The 19,923-nt window shown below is 34.5% G+C and overlaps 2 protein-coding genes across 6 annotated transcripts in view; one reads left to right on the top strand and one right to left on the bottom strand.

The window, feature by feature from the left end:
* The first annotated feature begins 5,269 nt into the window (after positions 1 to 5,269).
* Positions 5,270 to 14,371, top strand: LOC110096511. Of its 2 annotated transcripts, none has more exons than XM_028696024.1 (6): positions 5,270 to 5,531; positions 6,365 to 8,294; positions 8,386 to 8,545; positions 13,246 to 13,409; positions 13,524 to 13,782; positions 13,883 to 14,371. In XM_028696024.1, the coding sequence occupies exons 2-6, from the start codon at positions 6,451 to 6,453 to the stop codon at positions 13,901 to 13,903; spliced, it is 2,448 nt and encodes an 815-aa protein (XP_028551857.1). In that variant the 5' UTR covers positions 5,270 to 5,531; positions 6,365 to 6,450; the 3' UTR covers positions 13,904 to 14,371. The 2 variants fall into 2 exon arrangements, with proteins under 2 accessions (XP_028551857.1, XP_028551856.1); XM_028696023.1 differs by having other exon boundaries at positions 13,873 to 14,371.
* A 1,693-nt stretch (positions 14,372 to 16,064) lies between these two features.
* Positions 16,065 to 19,923, bottom strand: part of LOC110096490 (glutamate dehydrogenase 1, mitochondrial) — a 24,688-nt gene continuing 20,829 nt past the window's right edge. For all 4 annotated transcript variants that reach the window (XM_020822477.2, XM_020822486.2, XM_020822492.2 and 1 more), the window contains exon 11: positions 16,065 to 16,469. In XM_020822477.2, coding sequence (XP_020678136.1) covers positions 16,284 to 16,469 — 186 coding nt within the window. In that variant the 3' untranslated portion in view covers positions 16,065 to 16,283. The remainder of the gene's footprint in view (positions 16,470 to 19,923) is intronic.

Below are 19,923 nucleotides of genomic sequence, written 5' to 3'. Positions count from 1 at the left end.
AGTCCCTACAAGAAAATGATACCAGTCAATTAGTTGTCACATAAGGCTTCTACTAAAGTACAATTTTACTTTATTAGTATGTAGAGCTTTTCTCTCTTTCTTTAGTTACTCACTGGTACCCTTATTAATTTACACAAATTTTAGGAGGAATGAGCCACCAATTAGTTAGCTACAGAAGACCTTAGTTCAGGTACACCTTTCTTTTCGTAGTTTTACACATGCTTATATAGTCTTTTATCTTCTTTATGCTGATGCTTCTATTGCTTTGTGCAGAACCTAGAAGTGCATAATACCTAGTCTTTAGAAGGAATAGAGTAAAGCTATCGACTTCCTCTTCAGCCATAGATTTAAAAGATAGATTTCAGTCCTTTGTGATGGATAATATACCTTTCTCTTCTTTTTTCTTTAGTTAGTGTAATGTTGTAAAAAAATATAATTTAAATTTGTATAAATTTTAAATTAATTAATTAAGGCATTGTTTGCTTTTAGATGTTCATAAGTTTTTCCTTTCTTTCTGCTCTTGTGACTTTTGTGGTTATTGTGCTCACAACTTTAGAGCCTCATTAGAGTTAGTATTTGCACTCGTTTCATAGCTTTAGCTTGAGTTTTGAGGTTTTGGTTCCTTTTGCCTTGTGTTTTATGTGATGGATATTGATGAATGATTACCTGATTTGTTTATATTGACTTATCAGGAGATTTCCGTACCTTTTGCCCTATATTTCTTATTTTGGCATGCGTAATGAAGGAACCTTTAGATTTACATTAGGTCAGTGTGAGGGGTCATTGATCTGAAGCTTTATGTATAATGGACTTGTTGATGACAAAATCCTTTTTTTTAGCTTTAAGCTTAATATGAACTTTAGGATAATTTCTTCAGTCTTTTACTTTATACTTTGGTGGACATGTTGAAGAATAAATTCCTTCAATCCTCACTTTGTGCATTATGAATTTATTGAAGGATTTGTAGCTTTTAGGTTGAGTTAGTAATACAAATTATAAGAAATTCTCTAACTCTTAACCTATCAAGAAGACTTCAATCTAGGTTATTTGAGCTTAATAGATTGGGTAAGCTAGAATTTAATGGATCTCATCATTTGACTAGTGAAATTGGGGTTCCTTTACTATAGATTTCTTATGATTTGTTGAGTAGACAGAGCTGTCAACTACTCAATCACATCTTAGCTTATTGAGTCTGATCTCATATTTCCGTAAAGGCTTTTAAACTTGAGCTATTTTAAAATAGAGCCATTTAGGCTATTTAAATGGGTTGAATAGCTCTAATTAAGGCTGATCAATTGTGATTCAATTTTCCTTTATTTTTAAATAAAGTTTTAAAGAATGACTTTAAATTTTTACAAAGAGTGATCAATAAATCCAACTTTCATGATTTGTTTACCATAGTTGCACTAAACAATAGATAATTTGTGAAAAATACTTGCATGTCAAAATTTTATCATTTTCAAATTTTTAAAAACTATTATTTATCTATTTTAATCAATCAAATATAAAATGATTTAAAAAAAAATTATCAAACACATTTGATAGATTTATTAGCTCATAGTGAAGCTCCCATAAATTTATCAAGCCTTAATGAATCATAGCATGCCTATCGTGATTTTTTTAAGTGGTGATAGTATGCATTGAATTTATTGGTGATGGTGTTTATTGACATTTTGTGTGATGAAATGCAACGAAGTCAGCAAGTATTGGCTTTAATTTCAACATTGCGCATCAACCTTATTAGTTATATCATGGTTTCGCTTAATATGCTACGTTATGACAATGTGTGCCAGCTTTATAGCAATGACATTCATAGATATTATCAATCATAACATGCTACAAAGTCAATAGGTGATAATCTTCAAGTGTTGGTAGTCAGAAGAAAATAATTGGATGATGATAGTTAGGAGACAGTGGTTGGGCTAAAATAGTTATGTAAAGGTTAAGAGTGCCAAAATGGGTTTTCGAATTACATTTGGGTCCAACCCAAAACTTTCATGCCTTTATTTAACCATGCTCGAGCCCTAATTGTTTAGAAAAATGGGTCAAAAATATAGACCTGGACAAGGTCGGCCCCTAACCCAAGTTAACCCAACCAACTTTTTAACCAGCATGCCCTTTGTTGTAATTCTGGATCCAAGTACTGTGATTTTGATGATAACAAATATAATTGTTAACTTCTTCTATTATTGTATATCTATTTTGGTTGCCTTTCAGGTCCATAAGATCACTTGCAATGCAAATTAGCTCAAGATCAGGTAAACTAGGGTTAAGTCTTTCTAGAAATTTAATTTCAATATACTTTTTACTTTTCTTGAGTCAAGTCATATGTATTTGGTGGAGCCCAAGCTAAGTAACCTTGCACATACACTTAAGGGGAAAATTTGATGAGTTAGAGAATTCTATATTGTTGACCTAATCATACAAGACAATTTCAAATCATATTGGACGATCAGTAAAAACAAAAACCCTTATTAGGGCATCAATACTAATTATGAGTGATTAAACTAATCATACTTGATGATCCCTATCATCCACGACAATCAATTTATATGGTGAAAAATAATTGTCAATCACAATTTAGGAAATATTTTAATTTTTAAATTTTGTACTAATCATACAAGAGGATATATATTATCCTTGACAATTTAGGACAATCATGCCTAAAATAATCATGTGATTTGGAGAATAATTATGGTAAAGCTTAATTCAATATGATTATACAGGATGATCAGTGATGATCATCCTAGATACCAGAGAATATGTATGGGACGATAAGGGATCGCCACCTATCGTACTGGATGAATACCATAATTTTTCAACTAATCATTTATGATGATTGACCCTTTTCATCCTAGATGATAGAGAAGTACATGGGATAATTAGACATCGTCGGGTATCATACTAAACGAAGTTTAATATATTTAAACTAATCATCCTAGACAATATTATAATCGTCTGGGACAATCAGCCTAATTCTCTTGAACTATTCGTACAGGGCAATGTTGGTTGTCCTGGCTGAAAGGGTTGTTTTGTACTAATTGTACATGAGATCTATCGATTGTATAGGATGATTAGTTGCGCATAATTAAAAATTATTGCTTATTTTGGATGCTCTCTATTAAAGCAATTGTATTAACCCTTGAGTTAATCTTTTGCTGTGGAGTTGACCTGAGAAAGAAGTGGGAGAGCTTGAGAGAGAGAGAGATCCTTATGAGAGAGGGAAAGTTATGAGGGATTCACAAAGGTTGCTCCAAGAAAGATGTTCATCGTCATATTCAAGCTACTGTCCTAGTTCCTTGGTGGCTATGAGGGAGATCTTCATCATCATTAGATCCAAGTTCTCTGCCTACTCCAGGAGGGAGTGAAAGGATTCCCAGATCCTCTGTCTTCACTAGGAGGGTGAAAAAAAAAATTTCTGATTCTCTGCCTACTTCAGGAGGGAGTAAAAGGATTCAAGGTTCTTTGTCTCATTAGGTCGGTGGAAAGATTTTGTAAGAGCTTCTCCGTCCTAATGTGTGAGCAAAAGGATAGTCACTTCTGTTTAGTGTAATACTTAGAGAGGGATTCTCCACGGAGCGGATGTAGGTCAAGTTGACCGAACTACTATAATTCTTGGTGTGTTCTTTCTATTTACTTTTTGCATTTTAATTTTTTCATTTTTATGTGATTTGATTAGTGTTTGAAATATCTGATTTCTATTATTATCAAATTAGTTCTACTTTCGTATTAAGAGATTTTAATTTTTTCGTTTGATTAAGAAAATTTTAAAATAACTAATTCACCTCCCTCTTAGTTAGTCTCGGGACTAGTTCTTTAGGATTTAACCACCCTCATGAACTTTCACCCTTGTGGCCATGAGCGAGCGAGGCCAAGGCCACGACTACAAGAATGAGAAGGTGAGGCCACGACTTGCGAGCGGGCGAGTGCAGGTGCGAGGTCAAGTGCGCGTGTGGACACGGGTGCGAGTGCGAGCATTGGGGCGACTATGTGCACGTGAGCATAAGGGAGACCATGAACCCGACCTAAATTTACAATTGAGTTAGTATTTGAAATTCTAACCCAACCCACTTTTCAAATGGGTTGACCCAAATCCAGAATTTTTGGGCTGGGTCTAGTTTAGTTTTCGGGTCTTATCAAATATTGACACCCCTAATAAAGGTGGTTGGGTGATTGTGTTGGTTGACGATTTTCAGGAGACTATAGCTTGACTTATCAGGTGATGATTGTCATGTAATAATGAATATGCAATGACTAATGGCCACATCAATCAAGTGATGATGGTTGGGCTACGACGATAGCTGACAGTGATTATTGGCGTCAAATATCGGGTGAAGCTCTAAGCTCTCTCCAAATTTAGCTTAGGGTCCAAACTTCCCCTTTTATATAAAGAATAAACATCTATTTATAATTTTCTTCTTAGGCATTTTACTAATTTTAGCAAAGATTTTCAAAATAGTTTTTCAAACATTTAATGTTAACTCCCTCAAGTGCACCCTAATTTTTAGCAATAAATTGTCTTAAGAACCCAGAATTGAGTGTCATAGTCTCATTAGATTACTCTCGAAAAGATGCTTCATTTGATTGATTACAAGCATGCAAAGTTTAGAAATCATTTAATGCATTAATTAATATTTTGAAAATTTGAACCACACCTCATGAGGGCTGGTTTTGAACTCATCTAGATATAGATTAGATCACTTTTGGTATCATTTAGTTCATTATCTAAAGACATTCAGTTTGACTATCACTTTATTAAAATTTAATTCAGTTGTACCTAAATATACTTCTAAAAATTTTCAACTCAAATGATGTATATAAATATTCATACTTGATCAATTGAATTTTCTGGTTAAATTATATCACCTTTTGAATCAATAAAAAAATATTCCCTATTATTTCCAACTAAAATGAATGATATCCTAGTTATATTTATTAGGTTATTAAAAAAGTAAATGAAAATAATTTTTTTATATAATAATTTTTGAAATTGCAGTATTGCCCTTAACTCTATTGAAAAATTTTTACAAATATTATACATTAATCCCCAAAAGTCACCAAAGTTATTTGAAATCACCAAATCTTGACCTAAACCCAACCTAAAGCCCAACCCAAAAACTCCCAAAGAAACGCTTAGACCGAAGGGGTGGACCAAAAATCCGTCCATCCATGCATGCATGCATGCATTGCATGGATGTGCTCCTCCTCCGAACCCCACACTGCGCATAGCACCTTATATACGGAAACTAGTTAGGGAGATGCCGGGAGAGAGAATAGCGAGAGAGCGAACTGGAGAAGAGAGAGAGAGAGAGAGGGGGGAACAGAGAAAGAGGGCAGCCGTTGCGGATTAAAAACCTGCCTTCTCTCTCGCTTCTTAAACACGCCGCCTCTCTCGATGACCATTACAATCCGTCAGTCTCTATTCAGTTCTTCCGCATTCCTCCCGAATCCCAAAAACTCATTTTTCACCTTCTCTGAATGCTCCTAACTTTGCACCAGTTTGTGTAAGCCATCGCTTCCTTCCATTGTCGGTGAGTCTCTTTCTGATCCTCAGACCGATGCCCTTTCGGTTTCCTTGATCTCTCTGCGATCCCGGCCGATCGTGTCCTCCCTGTTTCCGATCCTTTTTAATGGGTTTTCTGCCGTTTCTGCTTTTGTTTTCCGGATTTTGCGTTTCTTTTTCTTGGAAAGAAGTTTGGGTTTTGTTTGGGGATGATCAGGGTTTTAGGGGTTTTACAGAGTTGCGTTCCATTTATTATTCCATATAATAACTGAAAATTATATTTAACTCCTCGCTGAGAATTTGGGATTGTTTTCTGGTGGACATTGATGATTTAACTTTGATAACGGATTCCATTTGGTAATTATCTCAGATTAGTTCCTTTCTTTTATCTTTTATGGGATTTGATCCAGCTAAGTTATGAATCTAGAGCATTGGGATTGTTTAAAGTATGTATTTGAGTTCATTGCTCTGTTCTTCTTCTCTTCTTTTGGATTATTGTGTGAAGGGGAGGGAATTTGGGGATCTTTAGGTTCAAGTTTCTTGTGAATATATGTGTTAGTCTTTCATCAATAATTTAGTTATTTCTTCCTTGATATGTTGCAACATTGACTGATGACAATTTGCAAAAATTGAGAATTTTGTTAAGCCATTGTTCTCCTGTTTTTTATGATGAATATTATTTATGAATTGAATGCCGAGGTTTGTGTTCCTGAACTTTTCATTTTTTAGCAAAAATAGTGCTAAGGACTTGTTCAATTCTTTTTTTTATTTGACTGATTGCATATGGTTTGGAAAAGTGTGCTAATTATCTAATTTAAATATACTTAAATTCCTCTGATATATAATTTTTGTGGCCTGAAGGAACTCATTGTTGGATCTGCATTGCTGAGAAGAACTGGCTTTTCCTGGCATTTTCAGGCTGCTTAAAAGATTATTCTGTTTTCGCCATGGAAGGATGCATAGTTGAGCAAGACTACGATGAATTCGAGAAGCTTCTTGGGGAAATTCCCAATGCAACTTCTGGGAACCATCTTTTAAAGCAAACTAGCCTCACTATTCATTCTCAAGAAATGGATAGAGACTCCATAAGGAAGACGATGGAATTTTCTTCTAGCAAAAAGGCTGGTAGCCTATCTTCTCAAAGCAGAAAGGCTTCCGAACCATCTAATTTTCCCCTGCCTGCTACAAATCGAGGGTGCATGTCTTACAATGGCGATTTGGCATTTTCCAAATGTCCCCAGAAACTCCAAAGAAAACTAAATAAGGGTTATGAATTTCCTGAGGCGATTCATAGGGAAGAGAATTCCAATTTGCCTGATGAAAAATGCCTGGCACGGTTACTAGAGGAAATGAGCATTGAAGAGAATCTGACATCAAAACCAAGTTCTCCTGCTCCAGTTACGAGCAAGCAAAGCCCTCTGAATCGAACTTTCTTACAAAATGAACAGAATGTAAACCACCAAAATAACTCCATTCTTGGATATGATACCATAGATATGAGTTTACCCCCATCTGGAACCCTTACTGGGGTAACTCTATCAAGTATTGAGCTTGAAGCGCAGTCTCCTGTTATGACAAGAAATGAGCTTATAGATCCATGTGATAGAATTAATGGTCAATGTAATGTGAAATTGTTTAAACCTGGCAATGTTTATGAACCAAACCAAATCGCACGGAGTTTAGTGGGCAACTTTTCCGACCATCAGCAGGTTTGTCCAATGAACACCATGGCTATGCCCAATTCTTGCTTCAATACTCATCAGTTGCTACCAACCGCACAGGGTGTACAATTACCTAATGTATATCAGCCCAACTACTATATGGATACTCGATCCCCTCCCTCGCATATAGCTCAACAAGGTATGCTGTGGCATAGCATGGAAGATGAAAGATTTGGCCGTTTCTATCAACAGTACTTATATGCACAGAATTTACAAAATCAAAGGCCTGAAGTCCATCAAGTTCCAAAGAATATTAATTTTGGTAGGGGGCCTTTTAATGGAAATACTTTGCACCAATGCTTCGAATTTCCTATCCCTCAACGCCTTGAACATTGTAATCAAAATCTACATCTGAACGGTAATACAATTTATGATAAATCTAATTTGTTGGATTATTGCCAATACCAGCGTCAGCCGTCATCTGAGAGATTTGAGAACTTTTGTTCTTGGAATGGAGAGAAGGTATTATCTGCTAATGGTCTAAGTTGCTCTGTCAAGGATTTCCAAAGGCATCAGATGTTTGATAAAGTTGGAATTCACGGCTTTCCAGAAAAGATTTTGACTAGGTCACATGGTGTGAACTCAGTTAGAGTTCTTAGGCCCAGTCTTTTTGCACCGGATCAACCATTGCTTTTTGATGAAAACAGTTTGAGATGGTCAAATGGCAATGCCCGCCAGCCTTACGGTCTGAATAATGGATCCCTGCAATTGGATAATCAAAGCTATAGAGGTTCATGTTCTGATGTTTTTTACTCTGGGATTGCTTCAAAGTCAATGCAGAAAAAATACAATTCAGTCAATGAAGTTTTAGGGAGAATAGTTTTGCTGGCAAAGGATCAGCATGGATGCCGTTTTCTGCAGAGAAAATTTGCTGAAGGTAGTCAGGAAGATATTGACAAGATCTTTTCAGAGATTATTTTCCATATCATTGAGCTCATGACTGATCCTTTTGGAAATTACCTTATTCAAAAGCTTCTCGAAGTATGCAATGAAGAGAAAATGATGTTTATACTGAAAGTCGTTACCAGAAATAATGATGAACTTATTAGAATCTCATGTGATATGCATGGGTACACTTCTCTTTTCATGATTTATGACGATGTTGATGGTAAGATTTATTCATTATCCTTTTATTAAGTGACTTTTTTCCATTAAGTGCAGAACCCGTGCTGTGCAAAAGATAATTGAAACTGTGCGGACGCCAGAGCAGATTTCTATGGTTGTGTCATCTTTGGCTCCCAATATCGTTTCAGTAATGAAGCATATCAATGGTAATCATGTTGCACAACGGTGCTTGCAATATCTTTCTAAGTACAGCAAGGTAACTTTTTGAACTCATGCAACAAAATGATCACAACTTATGCTTCTGCAGGAGCTGCATCTGTTGTTGACATCAAAACTTAAAGTTTAATATAATATTGGTCAATTTGTGCAAATATTATTTCTTAGATCTCTTGTTTTTAGATTTTCATTCAACATCACCCAATTGTTAGTGATTCCTGGCAATCTTTCTTTACGCACTGCTGTTTTAACAGTTTACCATCTGATAAAATCTGTCTTTCCTAGATCAATGTTTTTCTTGTGCTGAGATTGGTTATTATTTGCCAATGTAAACATATCATTCTAGCCCAGTCTTCCATAAGATTATGTGTCAGAACCCTGTACTCTGCAGATCTGAAATTCGTTCTTTATCCTATGTGAAAAGAAACACTTACAAAATATTATAATTTAACTTGTTAATGTGATAGTTTGACCATCTTTGCTATACACAGCACTTCATTCTGCTTCTGCTAAAAATGGTTTGGCCTTTCCCATGAACATTAAAGTGTAGAGAATTGTGCTAATTCTACAAAATTTCCAACTCATGTTAAAGTTCATTCAAGCTTCTATTCCTCCGAAGACACATACTACAAACCCAGCTATCTAGATCTGTTTCTTGGCTTAAGTTTTTGAAAGAATTTTTTAGTTAATCTTATATAAATTTAAGTATTTAGACAATATTAGCATGATGGTTTTTCTGTCTTGGCCAGCAAACTAGTAAGAAATGGAGATATCTGGTTTGATTATTTTGATATGCTTAACAATGTTTCAAATGACAATACAAAAATATTATACCAAATATAGTTTTAATTTTCAAATTTAGTGGCTACCAAAGTTAATATCCAATTCATAGCTAACTTATCATGCTTATGACTTCTAAACATTATATAAGATGATGGTTGCATGGTGTTGAAGAGCATCACTTATTCTTCTCCTTTCAACTTGGTGTAGAAATGGAGATTACTGAAGTGGTCAGTGGTGTGATCAAAAGTTAGTGGATATCTTGGCCGCCATTATATAGAGCAATTTTTTTTGTTGGGTGGGCAAATGTAGCATTTAAGAGAAAAAAACCTTCTCAAAGAAAAATCAGTGATTAAGATAAGGATTGTTGATCGATGAAGTGGTTTGACTTAGGAGACGATGAATTTTCTTCTACCTCTGATAAGCATAGCCAGTGGAGGAATTGTGTTCAGATTTGGAGAGGGAGAGAGGAATATTAGTGAGATGTAAATATATGTATCAAATTTTATAAGATGGAGGTGAGACCTGCAATGCTTTATGGGGCAGAATGTTGGCCATTAAAAGAGAAGCATAAAATTAAGTGTTATAGAGATGAGAATGCTCAGGTGGATGAGTGGCTTTACACTTAGAAAAAGAATGTGAAACAAGTATATATGTGAAAAGGTTGGAGTGGATTCAGTGGCAGATAAGATTAGAGAAGTCAACCTTAGATGTTTTGGTCACATAAAATGTCAACCTTCTGATGACCCGATTAAGAGAATAGATGTAATAGATCTAGCCTATGTTAAGAAAGGTAGAGATAGACCTAAAAAGACTTGGTTAGAAAGTATTAGAAATGACATTTTTTTTATTAGATTTAAATGAGAATTTGACTCTTAATAAAATACAATGAAGAAAAAGAATTCATCTAACCGACTATCTAATGGGACAAAGGCTTGATGTTGTATTATTGTTGTAAACTTCAAAATAGTCCTAATTATTCGTATATAGCAAATTTAGTCCTAAAGTATCATGTTGCTCCAATTTAGTCCTTAACTACACAAAATTGATCCTCATTTAGTCCCAAATGGATCGTTTTGGATCAATTGAGATCAATTTTATTTCACAATTATAATATGAGGGAACATTTTTTTATCAATTTTGTATAGTTGATGTACTAAATTAGAGCACGGCATTAAATTGGTCACAGACGAATAGTCTGGAGATTTCTATATGCATTATTAAATAAGGATCCTATCAGTCACTTTCTCAAATATTATGTGAAGAAGTTGCCAGGGATGAGCTAAGATGCATGAAATGATGCTACTTATTGAGAAGTTAAAAGCTTTGTGAACATTATCATTATCTAATGCAGAAACTAAAACTAGTGGTCTTTAAGTTCTCTTAAGAAATATACAGTGAATTGATTTCCCTTTGATTTCAGTAAACTTTGGAGTTTAGATCCTAGAAAGGCCTGCTTATTTGGAAATACTTCCTCAGTCTTGCATGTTGTTTTTTTTGTGATAAAGAGACTGCTGAGAAATTGAAACCATTACAAATTCATGGAATGGCTTAATTTCAAAGTCTGCCGAGACATTTAAAACTGATGAGGAAAATATGAAATTCAAATCCAGAATTGGCAGTTTAATCAACCATGAATGTTATTTGTTCTTTTGAACTGCTGAAGCTTTAGGGATTCTTTTCACATTATGAATTTTAATGTTATTAGTATAAGTTTTAATCTGCCTAAGCACCGTAGCATTTTGTATCTGTAAGTTGTATCCATCCAGTTCATATTTTTACTACTTTCATCTCTTCAAACCTTTTTGAATGTTCAATGACCTTTTGATAGCATTCAAATATTTAAATTACTGTACAATTGAATATTTTTCTTTTTAGTCGTCATTGAATGCAAAGCATGTAATATTTTCTTTGTTCCATCCATACCAGGTATTTACAGTGTGCTTGAAGTATCCAAAAGTTCATGAACCTCCTTAATTGTTATGCCAATACAATTAATTACCTTGCCAAAATTGTTTATTATGATAAAATTGTACATTATCAACCTTTGCTTATTCATGTTTGCATCTAAGGCTTCGTTTGGGACGGCTTTCTTGTTGCTTCTTAAAATAACTTTTTAGTATAAAAAATTAATTTTTTGTACCCCCCGGGCCAAGCAGCACCTCATTCTCTTCATAGCCTGCAACTCTACCGACCACTTAAAGGCTGATGCAATCACCTCAAAATGCTCTCTTTCCTCCCTCATTGTTATCTCTAACCACACTTTCAGCCCAATCCTTCACCGCTGACTTCACCCATCTCAGTTGATACCTTTGCTCAAAGCAGTTCTGTCATCCCTTTTCCCTTGCTCAGCTCAGAATTTTATTTTTAAGACGTAATGGTCATGAATGATGATTGAGAAATATCGTTACCCTTAATTTTAGTAAATGCAAAATCAGATAATTTTTTAGATTTCTTCATAGTATCAGTGGACAGGTTTTTCTCAATTAGTTTTAACTGGGCAAACAGTGATAATGATAGCAATATTATGTTAGCTATCTTTGGTCCTTTGAGTTTTCTTTCAACTATGTAAATAATCTATTGATCATAATGTTTTTTTATGCAACTAGGATATTTTCTCCCTGATTTCTGTTTAAGTTGCTGGAGGTCTCTTACATCTGAGATTAACATCTTAGCACCATAGTTTGTCCTTTCATTTGTTGGACCTTTTAATCATTGTGTTGCATAGATCTCTTGGTTCTAAGGGGATTATCTTGAAAATTATTTTCTTTTTAATTCTCAAAATTTTATTGATTTTAGGAATATGGCATGGTCTATACTCTTATGTCCCTTCTATTCCTGTTTGCCTTGCATTATTTATCTGGTGGAAGTATATTTTGTAGATCACAATCAATAAGAATTATGTTAAGAGCAACATTTAAAAACATTTGATAGGATCTGGATCTGTAAAACATTGGAAGAATGATAGAAAATGACTGGTTTTCTAATATCTTGGGCTTGTGAACCATTCTTGTATTGGGCAAGCTCTTGCTACTCTGGAATCTAGATATTAGGCGAAGTTTAACATTGAGAGAGCTTAATGCATTATATAAGAAGCATAAATGACTACCATTAAAGAAAAAATTCTTGATTCAAGCTTATTGTGAACGTATTGCTAAATTATATGCAGTCATTAATTTGCACAAGCTCTTGTTATTGTAAACTCCAGCATGCCCACCCCAACTCATCATTCCTAGGCTTAAATTTAAAGAATATTTTTTTATTGGTAAATGCCTAAAATGTATAAAATGTGCTATTAATTGCACTTCGGGACTTTTATCCATTTCTTTCCTTTGTATTAGTGGAAGCCTCGGTCCATGTCTATGCTTCATCATTTTATTTGCAGGTACTCAATAATAGCTAAGCCGTTGCACAATGATTATAGGCTCATCTTTGGGTTCTCGTTGCCTGATGTGTGGAAATACGCTTGTACTTGTGTTTTTCCTCTAAATGCCAAACCAGCCTTGATGGCAAGTAGAAATTCACTGATGATTGATTACACGTGAAATTAATTCAAAAAATGCCCTCTCTTATGATCATCCAAATCTCATTATACCGTGATCCTAAAAAAATAATGCTTTCTTTTGGCTTGGTAAGGCTTCGTTTGGGATGGCTTTTTTACTACTTCTTGAAGAAGCTTTTTAGTAAAAAAATTTAATTTTTATGCCAGAAATATGCTTCAAGAAGCAGTAAAAAAGTCGTCCTAAACTAAGCCTAAATCAGTTTGGAAAGTTTAAATGAATAAAGAATGATTGACAAAGCTTGAAATTAAAGAATTGGGATATTTCTAAATATGATATGATCTAATTAGCATTAGTTTGGGCGTTTTTTTGGGATGTATTGGCCTACCACTTGGTTTTTAATAAGATAAATTTCATCCTATGAACACCACTCGACTCACTATCAACCCTTATCTTGCAGCTTCTTGTCGACGCCGCAATTAGCCATTGTGTAGAGCTGGCCACAGATCGCCAAGGCTGCTGTGTTCTTCAAAAATGTCTTATGCATTCAGACGATGATCAAAAGCAGATGCTTATAGCTAAGATCTCATCCTACTCACTGATCCTTTCCAAAGATCAATATGGGTATGTCATTGCACTCCAATTCCTGTTTATCACATTTTTTTTATTTTTTAAACTGCTTCTGAACCCAAACATAATAGAATGACAAATCCATTTCTTGAATTTGTCTTCGTGCAGGAATTATGTAGTTCAATATATCCTTGATTTACATGACCCATGGGCAACCACTGTCGTACTGCAACAGTTAATGGGAAATTATGATCATCTTTCAGTGCAGAAGTACAGCAGTAATGTGGTTGAGAAATGCCTCGAACTTGCCGAAAAGGACAATTTTGCCAAAATTATTCAGGAACTAATGAGATCTCCTCAACTATCACAGATCCTGCAAGATCCATACGGAAACTATGTAATGCAAACCGCTCTGATTAAATCCAAGGTACTTTAGCTTGTTTCCCCACTTTTTTTATTACCTACTTTTCATTTAAATGGCGTAGAGTAGTAAATGATCTTATCTCATGATGGTAAGGTGCACGAAGATCTTCATAGAGATCTTGTAGAGGCCATCATATCACATTCTTCTGCACTCCGTAGTAGTCCTTACGGGAAGAAAGTTCTCTCAACTGCCTTAATGTCTCTGAAGAAGTAATCTTTTCGAAGTATTTAATTGCACAGCCTACTTTTTGCTTTGTTGCTTCGTACAGTAAAATGGCTTACAGAAAGGAAGTGTGTAGTATCAGGAAAAATGTAAAGCTAAAGGAAAACCAAATCTGCATTGGGTCTGTAAAGAAGCTTATAGGAATGGCTCCATTTATCTAAAGTTACTATGGTTTTATCATTCAAGAAAGTTTTGCATAATAGTTATAGCATTTATATGTGAAAACTAGTTTCAAGTTTCTTCTTGAAAGTGTAATTGCCTTTTGCTGTAGAAAATAGTGGCTGAAATTTGTAGTTGCTTGGTGTAATCTAAAGAATCTTCTGCTATGTTGTGCTTATGTCATTGGAATCACAGGTTTTTTCTGTTGTTACATTGTTTGTTTCTTACTCTTTTGAGGCTTAGACTTTGTTTGGGACGGCTTTCTTACTGCTTCTTCAAATAGCTTTTTAGTATAAAAATTAAAATTTTTGTACGAAAAATCTGCTTTAAGAAGTAGTAAGAAAGCCGTCCCAAACAAACCTTAGTTTGGTTCTTGCTGTGTAAAATTTGAAACACTTGGGGGTTGTTTGGTAGCACTCAGGATTTGATTTAAGTAGGATTTCGTAAATCATCTAAATCCAGATTTTGGAAATCCTGAGGGGCCAAAATCCTGAAAATTGTTTGGTAACTTTCATTAACTTTCATTTTGGGACGAAATCCTCAGATTTTGGAAATCTTGAGGGGCCGAAATCCGGATTTTGGAAATCCTGAGGCTTTATTTTGGGACGGCTTTCATATTATTTCTTAAAGTGATTTTCTAGAATAAAATTATTTTTTTTATTAAAAAATTGTTTTAAATTGTTTTAAGAAACAATAAAAAAATTGTTCCGATTAAAATTTAATTCAGGTGACAGAAGAAACCTCACATAACAACAAAGGTGTGCATTAAGAAAAACATTCGAAAGTAATTGGGATATGTAATTTGATGATATGTATGTAAATCTCCTAATTTTTAATATAATCTAACTTTTTTCTTTAAACAATTCATCATGTATATTATTAATGACTTAAATAGAACTTTAGCATGAAGATTAATTGAATCTATAGTACCTGATGAACTGATTTTTTTTTATTTAGTAAAAATTATATACCCACTTAGTGGGATAAAGGCATGATATTGTTGTAGTAAAAATTATATAAATATTATTTTATCATTTTGTAAGTGTTTCCTTATTTGATTTAGGCATAAAATCATCCCCTTATTTATAGAATTATAACTTTGAAGATTATTATTAATGCTAAGATTATTAATATTATAAGAGTTTATGCTTCTCAAATCGGTTTGGATATGTGTGTAAAATTAAAATTTCGAAATGACTTTGAAGAATTAATTCAAAATATCTCTCTTGAAAAAATTTGAGTATATTTAAATAGATATGTTGGTAGACAGAAGATTTTAAAAATCTTCATGGTGGCTATAAGTTTGAAGCGATTAATGAAGGTGATAAAATTATATTAAATTTTGCTCTATATGATTTTGCAATTTCTAATACATTATTTAAGAAAAGAGATGATCATCTTATCACTTATAAAAATGGATATAATAGAACTCAAATTTATTATTTTCTCATTAAAAAAAAAAGACAAATAAGATGGTCGATTTCATTAAGATGGTTATGATACAAATTTCTATGAGCCTATAAATAAATCATTCAAAAATAAAGAGAATACATGGTAGAATAAGGATTCAAAGGGTTATAATGAGCATAAGAAAAACTTAAAGTCTTTAATGATTAATCTCAAATGAGCTATATTATATCTGCATTATTACATATCCTTAAAATTACTCCAAACACCTAAAATGTTATTTTTTTGAATGTTTTCAAAATTAATTTGATTTGATTTTAAATGAAATTAAAAATATATCAAATAAATATATTTATAAAAAATAAACTACAATACTTATTTCCAAATATGATAAATAAATACGCTTTGACATGCAATTTTCTGGGCTTTTAAGAGCACTCGAAACATCTTAGCTGATAGTAGCAGCTAAAGCTCTCTGTCAACAGATAAAAATTTAGTTGCCTAACAATAGTCACTATTAGAAGCTTTATTTAAGGGGAAAAAATGTAAGTCATCAGCAGATGACTGCTATTACAATAGGAAAGAATTCAAACAAGACTATATATTAAATTACACAGAGAAGTTTCTAGAAGCAAAAATTTTAGATAAATTATGTGACTGTTTGCACTTATTTACTCATTGGAGGAAGGCCCAAAATAATAATAATAATAATAAAATCAGGCTTCCCAACCTCGAAGGACAGTTGCTCGGGCAACCCGATTAATCCCAAGAGTAAAGGCTCCCATTCGCAGATCACAGTTATGGGTCTTGCACATGTCCTTCACATCTTTGAAACCTTTGATCATGTAGTTCTTCAGCTCAGAGTTCACCTTTTCTTCATCCCACATAAATCCCTGAATGTTCTGGAAGCAAAGATGGCAGTTAGTATAGTGTAATTAGAGGAATGGAGGAAATTTAGGCTTTGTTTGGGACCGACTTTCTTATTGTTTCTTAAAGCAGTTTTTTAATATAAAAATTTAATTTTTACACTAGAAAGCTGTTTTAAGAAGAAATAAAGATCATGTTTTGTCCTATGTAAGCCCAAGAGGCAAAGTTGTCTTTTAGTTTCTTTTAAGGCTTATATATAGAGGCACTTGCTATTGTATTGGTATGTTGGATTTTTAATAAAAAAATTATTCTGCACTTATGTTCCTTGGGAGGACTTTAGTGAGATCCCTATGGGAGAGAATCATAGTATTCACCAGCTACAGGAAGAGTTCGGGCTCGTGGCTTGAAATCTCTTGGTGAAGGGAAACGTATCGCCCGTCGGCCGCAAGAAGCGTCCGAGCTCACGGTTTTATCTTTCTTTCCCTGAACTCCTTTTCTTCTTCTCCCTTGACCGCCGGCCATACCCACTCCATAGCCGCTGACCAAGCTTCCCTCTTCCCTCCTCCTACTCTCTAAACCGTACACCACTACCCCTTCTTTCTCCTCCACCCGTCGGCCATAAGTCCCACCACCACCGGCCTCAAGGATCATTTCTTCCCTACCAAAACCTCCCAAAACATTCCTTTTACTCCTAGACGCCACTATCAAACCCTAGCCCTCGACCACCAGACATAGTGCCTCTCTTTGCCTCCAAATCTTCAAATCCCAAATTAATCCCTTTCCATATGTGGTGTATTTCAATTTGACAGATTTCAATTTTAAATTTCAATTTTAATTGAATTGAGAGTCTTTCATAAATTAGCTATTTGTTAATTTGGAAAGTTATTCAATTTGAATTCAAATAAAATTTGGATTTCAAAAACTTTCCTATTTAATAAGTTCTACTTTAGGAAACCCCTCCAATTACTCCCAATATGAAATTAATTTCAGATTTAATTTCCAATCCCAATTAATGCTTGATTATTCATTGAACCTAGACACCTCCTCCTTCCCTCTCATTTGGCCGGCCCCTCTCTCCCCTACTTCAATGATTTCCTTCCTAATTGAAGGCCTCAATTAAGGAGAAAATTAATTCCCTTCTTCCCTCCCTTCTTTTCTTATTTGAATTTCAAATTCAAATCCATTAATTAAGGAAAATTTGAGATGGAATTTTAGATCTTTAATTTTTATCACCCCCCTCCCGTTCTACATCACCAACAAAATCATTGAATCCTATTCATACTTCCATTAATGTTGTGTTTGGTGAGAAAATTTACTAGCATCCTACTGGTCTCTTTCTCTTAGAAGTTTAGTAATTTTGTACGTGTCATTTCTTTCAAAGGGATCAATTTCATCCTTATAAGTTCTAACACACTTTTATTGAGATCCTTTACTCCCCAAACCCCCTCTTGTCTTTACCAGATCCTACGCACAATGCGCCTTTCTACCCGTACTACCCCCACCATCTTCTCTAAGAGTCCCTAACACTTATCTATACCCACCATACATCCTGCCATAATACTACCCACCACCTGCTCAGGCCTTTGCAGGAGGACCTTTCACCCATACTGCAACAGCACCGACGACAGATGGGTGCATGTTGATTGAGCATGAGGGTGACAAGTAGGTAATGCATGCTTTACATTGCTCAAATATTTTGATAAATAATGTTTCAACAAAATATTTTGTGTAGGTTTTATCCATCTAAGCAGCTCACACACAAGATACGAGACATCAAATGGAGCAAGTTTGATGCTCCATATATTTCTTGGAAGAAAATCCCTCAAGAAGTTCGCGACATGTAGTATAGGAAGTTTGAGATTTGTAATTAACAGTATCAATAATACATGTGCATTTTAATTAATCTAACAAAAAATATTCTATGTTTTACTTTTTGATATGCTGAGAAATTTCTACTGGTAGCCCCAGCAAGATGTAACGATCAAAAAAAATTTGAGAAGCGGGGATTGACTCGCCTGCGAGACATGCTTACGAAAATTAGAAAGTTAGGCGAGCAACCGCTTTGGATTGGCGAGACTGTATGGGCCAATCGGATCAGAGCTCGGGGCAGCCAAGACTATACTAGGAGGGACCATACTAGATAGCACCGAGCTTTTGATGTTGGGGGCATGGGCAGTGCCCTCCATACTGGGGGCTCAATTCCACACACTAAGCACAAGCGATGATTGGTAGGAATTTTAACATGTTTTTAATAATTTATTTAGTTATGAATACTAATCTAAGTATATTGCATAAAGAGATACGTTGTAGAGAACTCGCTGTTGTTAAGTTGCACACTGGCATCCACTAGCGTTAGGAGGACTAGCAATAGGGACTAGCAATAGTGGACGAGCGAGCAAGAAGGGCCTTTGTGAGTCTATAAGTTTGTAATATTAAGAGAACTGTTTAAGTAACAATTATACAATGATTAATCTTATGTTATCTATTGTATGATGAGTATACACTGCTTCGAAAGAGTCAGGTTGGAGTTGGTGAGGAATCCTCTATGAGATCAATAGATTATTCCACCCACCGCATATGGTCGCAGGTGGTAGGCGGTAGAAGGAAAGAATTTATGCATTACGCTCGCAGGCCTACGCATACAAGGAAAGCGTGGATTCTTTTTGCCATAATTTTCGGTGGAAATTGGCGGGAATTTCCAACGGATTCTCGGCAGGAAAATTCGCAGGAAATTCTTGCAGAAAATCCGCCGGAAATTCTTACAGAAAATCCGCTGATAATGCCTCAAAAACGGTTGTTTTTTCAATCATGAATCCGTCGGTAACGTTTTCGACGAAAATGTTTTGTCAAAAATTCATTATGACGCCCGAAATGTCGTCGAAAATCTGCCAATAATCATAATTTCTGGTGGATTTTCTTTTTTTTTCCAGCTGACAAATCCGTCAAAATGACTACATTTCCTATGGTGGGTGGTCCACAAAGTGTTTCAAACTATTATTATAATATAAAAAAAATGAGGCTCATCAAGTGCTTTGTATGATAGAATCTATCGTGTACAGATAACTAACATGATTCAACCTATGATGCACGGACATGGACACGGCGACACGGACACGACACGACACGGACACAGGATAGCTTTTTTTTGAAAATATAGGACACGGGTACGGCGCGGACACGGCAATACATTTTTTTATATAGTGTATATATATTAATATAATATCATATTAAAAATAACAAACAATAATAAATGAATGACATGATAATTTGTCTAGTTTATAATATAAAATATTTAGTATAAAATATCTAGTACAACCACAAAAATATAAGCAAATAATCACTTACTACAACATCAAGCATTCAAGCTTCAACTACTAGGATTAGCTTTAGAGGTTTGTTCTTGGCCTCAATATCATCATCATTGAATATCACTACTTTAACTCTGGTTCAACAAGAGAAAGATTTGTAATTGTGCAAAAAGAGAGGAGA

Source organism: Dendrobium catenatum, unplaced genomic scaffold, assembly GCF_001605985.2.
Source record: "Dendrobium catenatum unplaced genomic scaffold, ASM160598v2 fragScaff_scaffold_716, whole genome shotgun sequence".
Taxonomy (NCBI): domain Eukaryota; kingdom Viridiplantae; phylum Streptophyta; class Magnoliopsida; order Asparagales; family Orchidaceae; genus Dendrobium; species Dendrobium catenatum.
The sequence above is the reverse complement of the archived record's forward strand: the minus strand, read 5'-3'. Positions and strand labels throughout refer to the sequence as shown.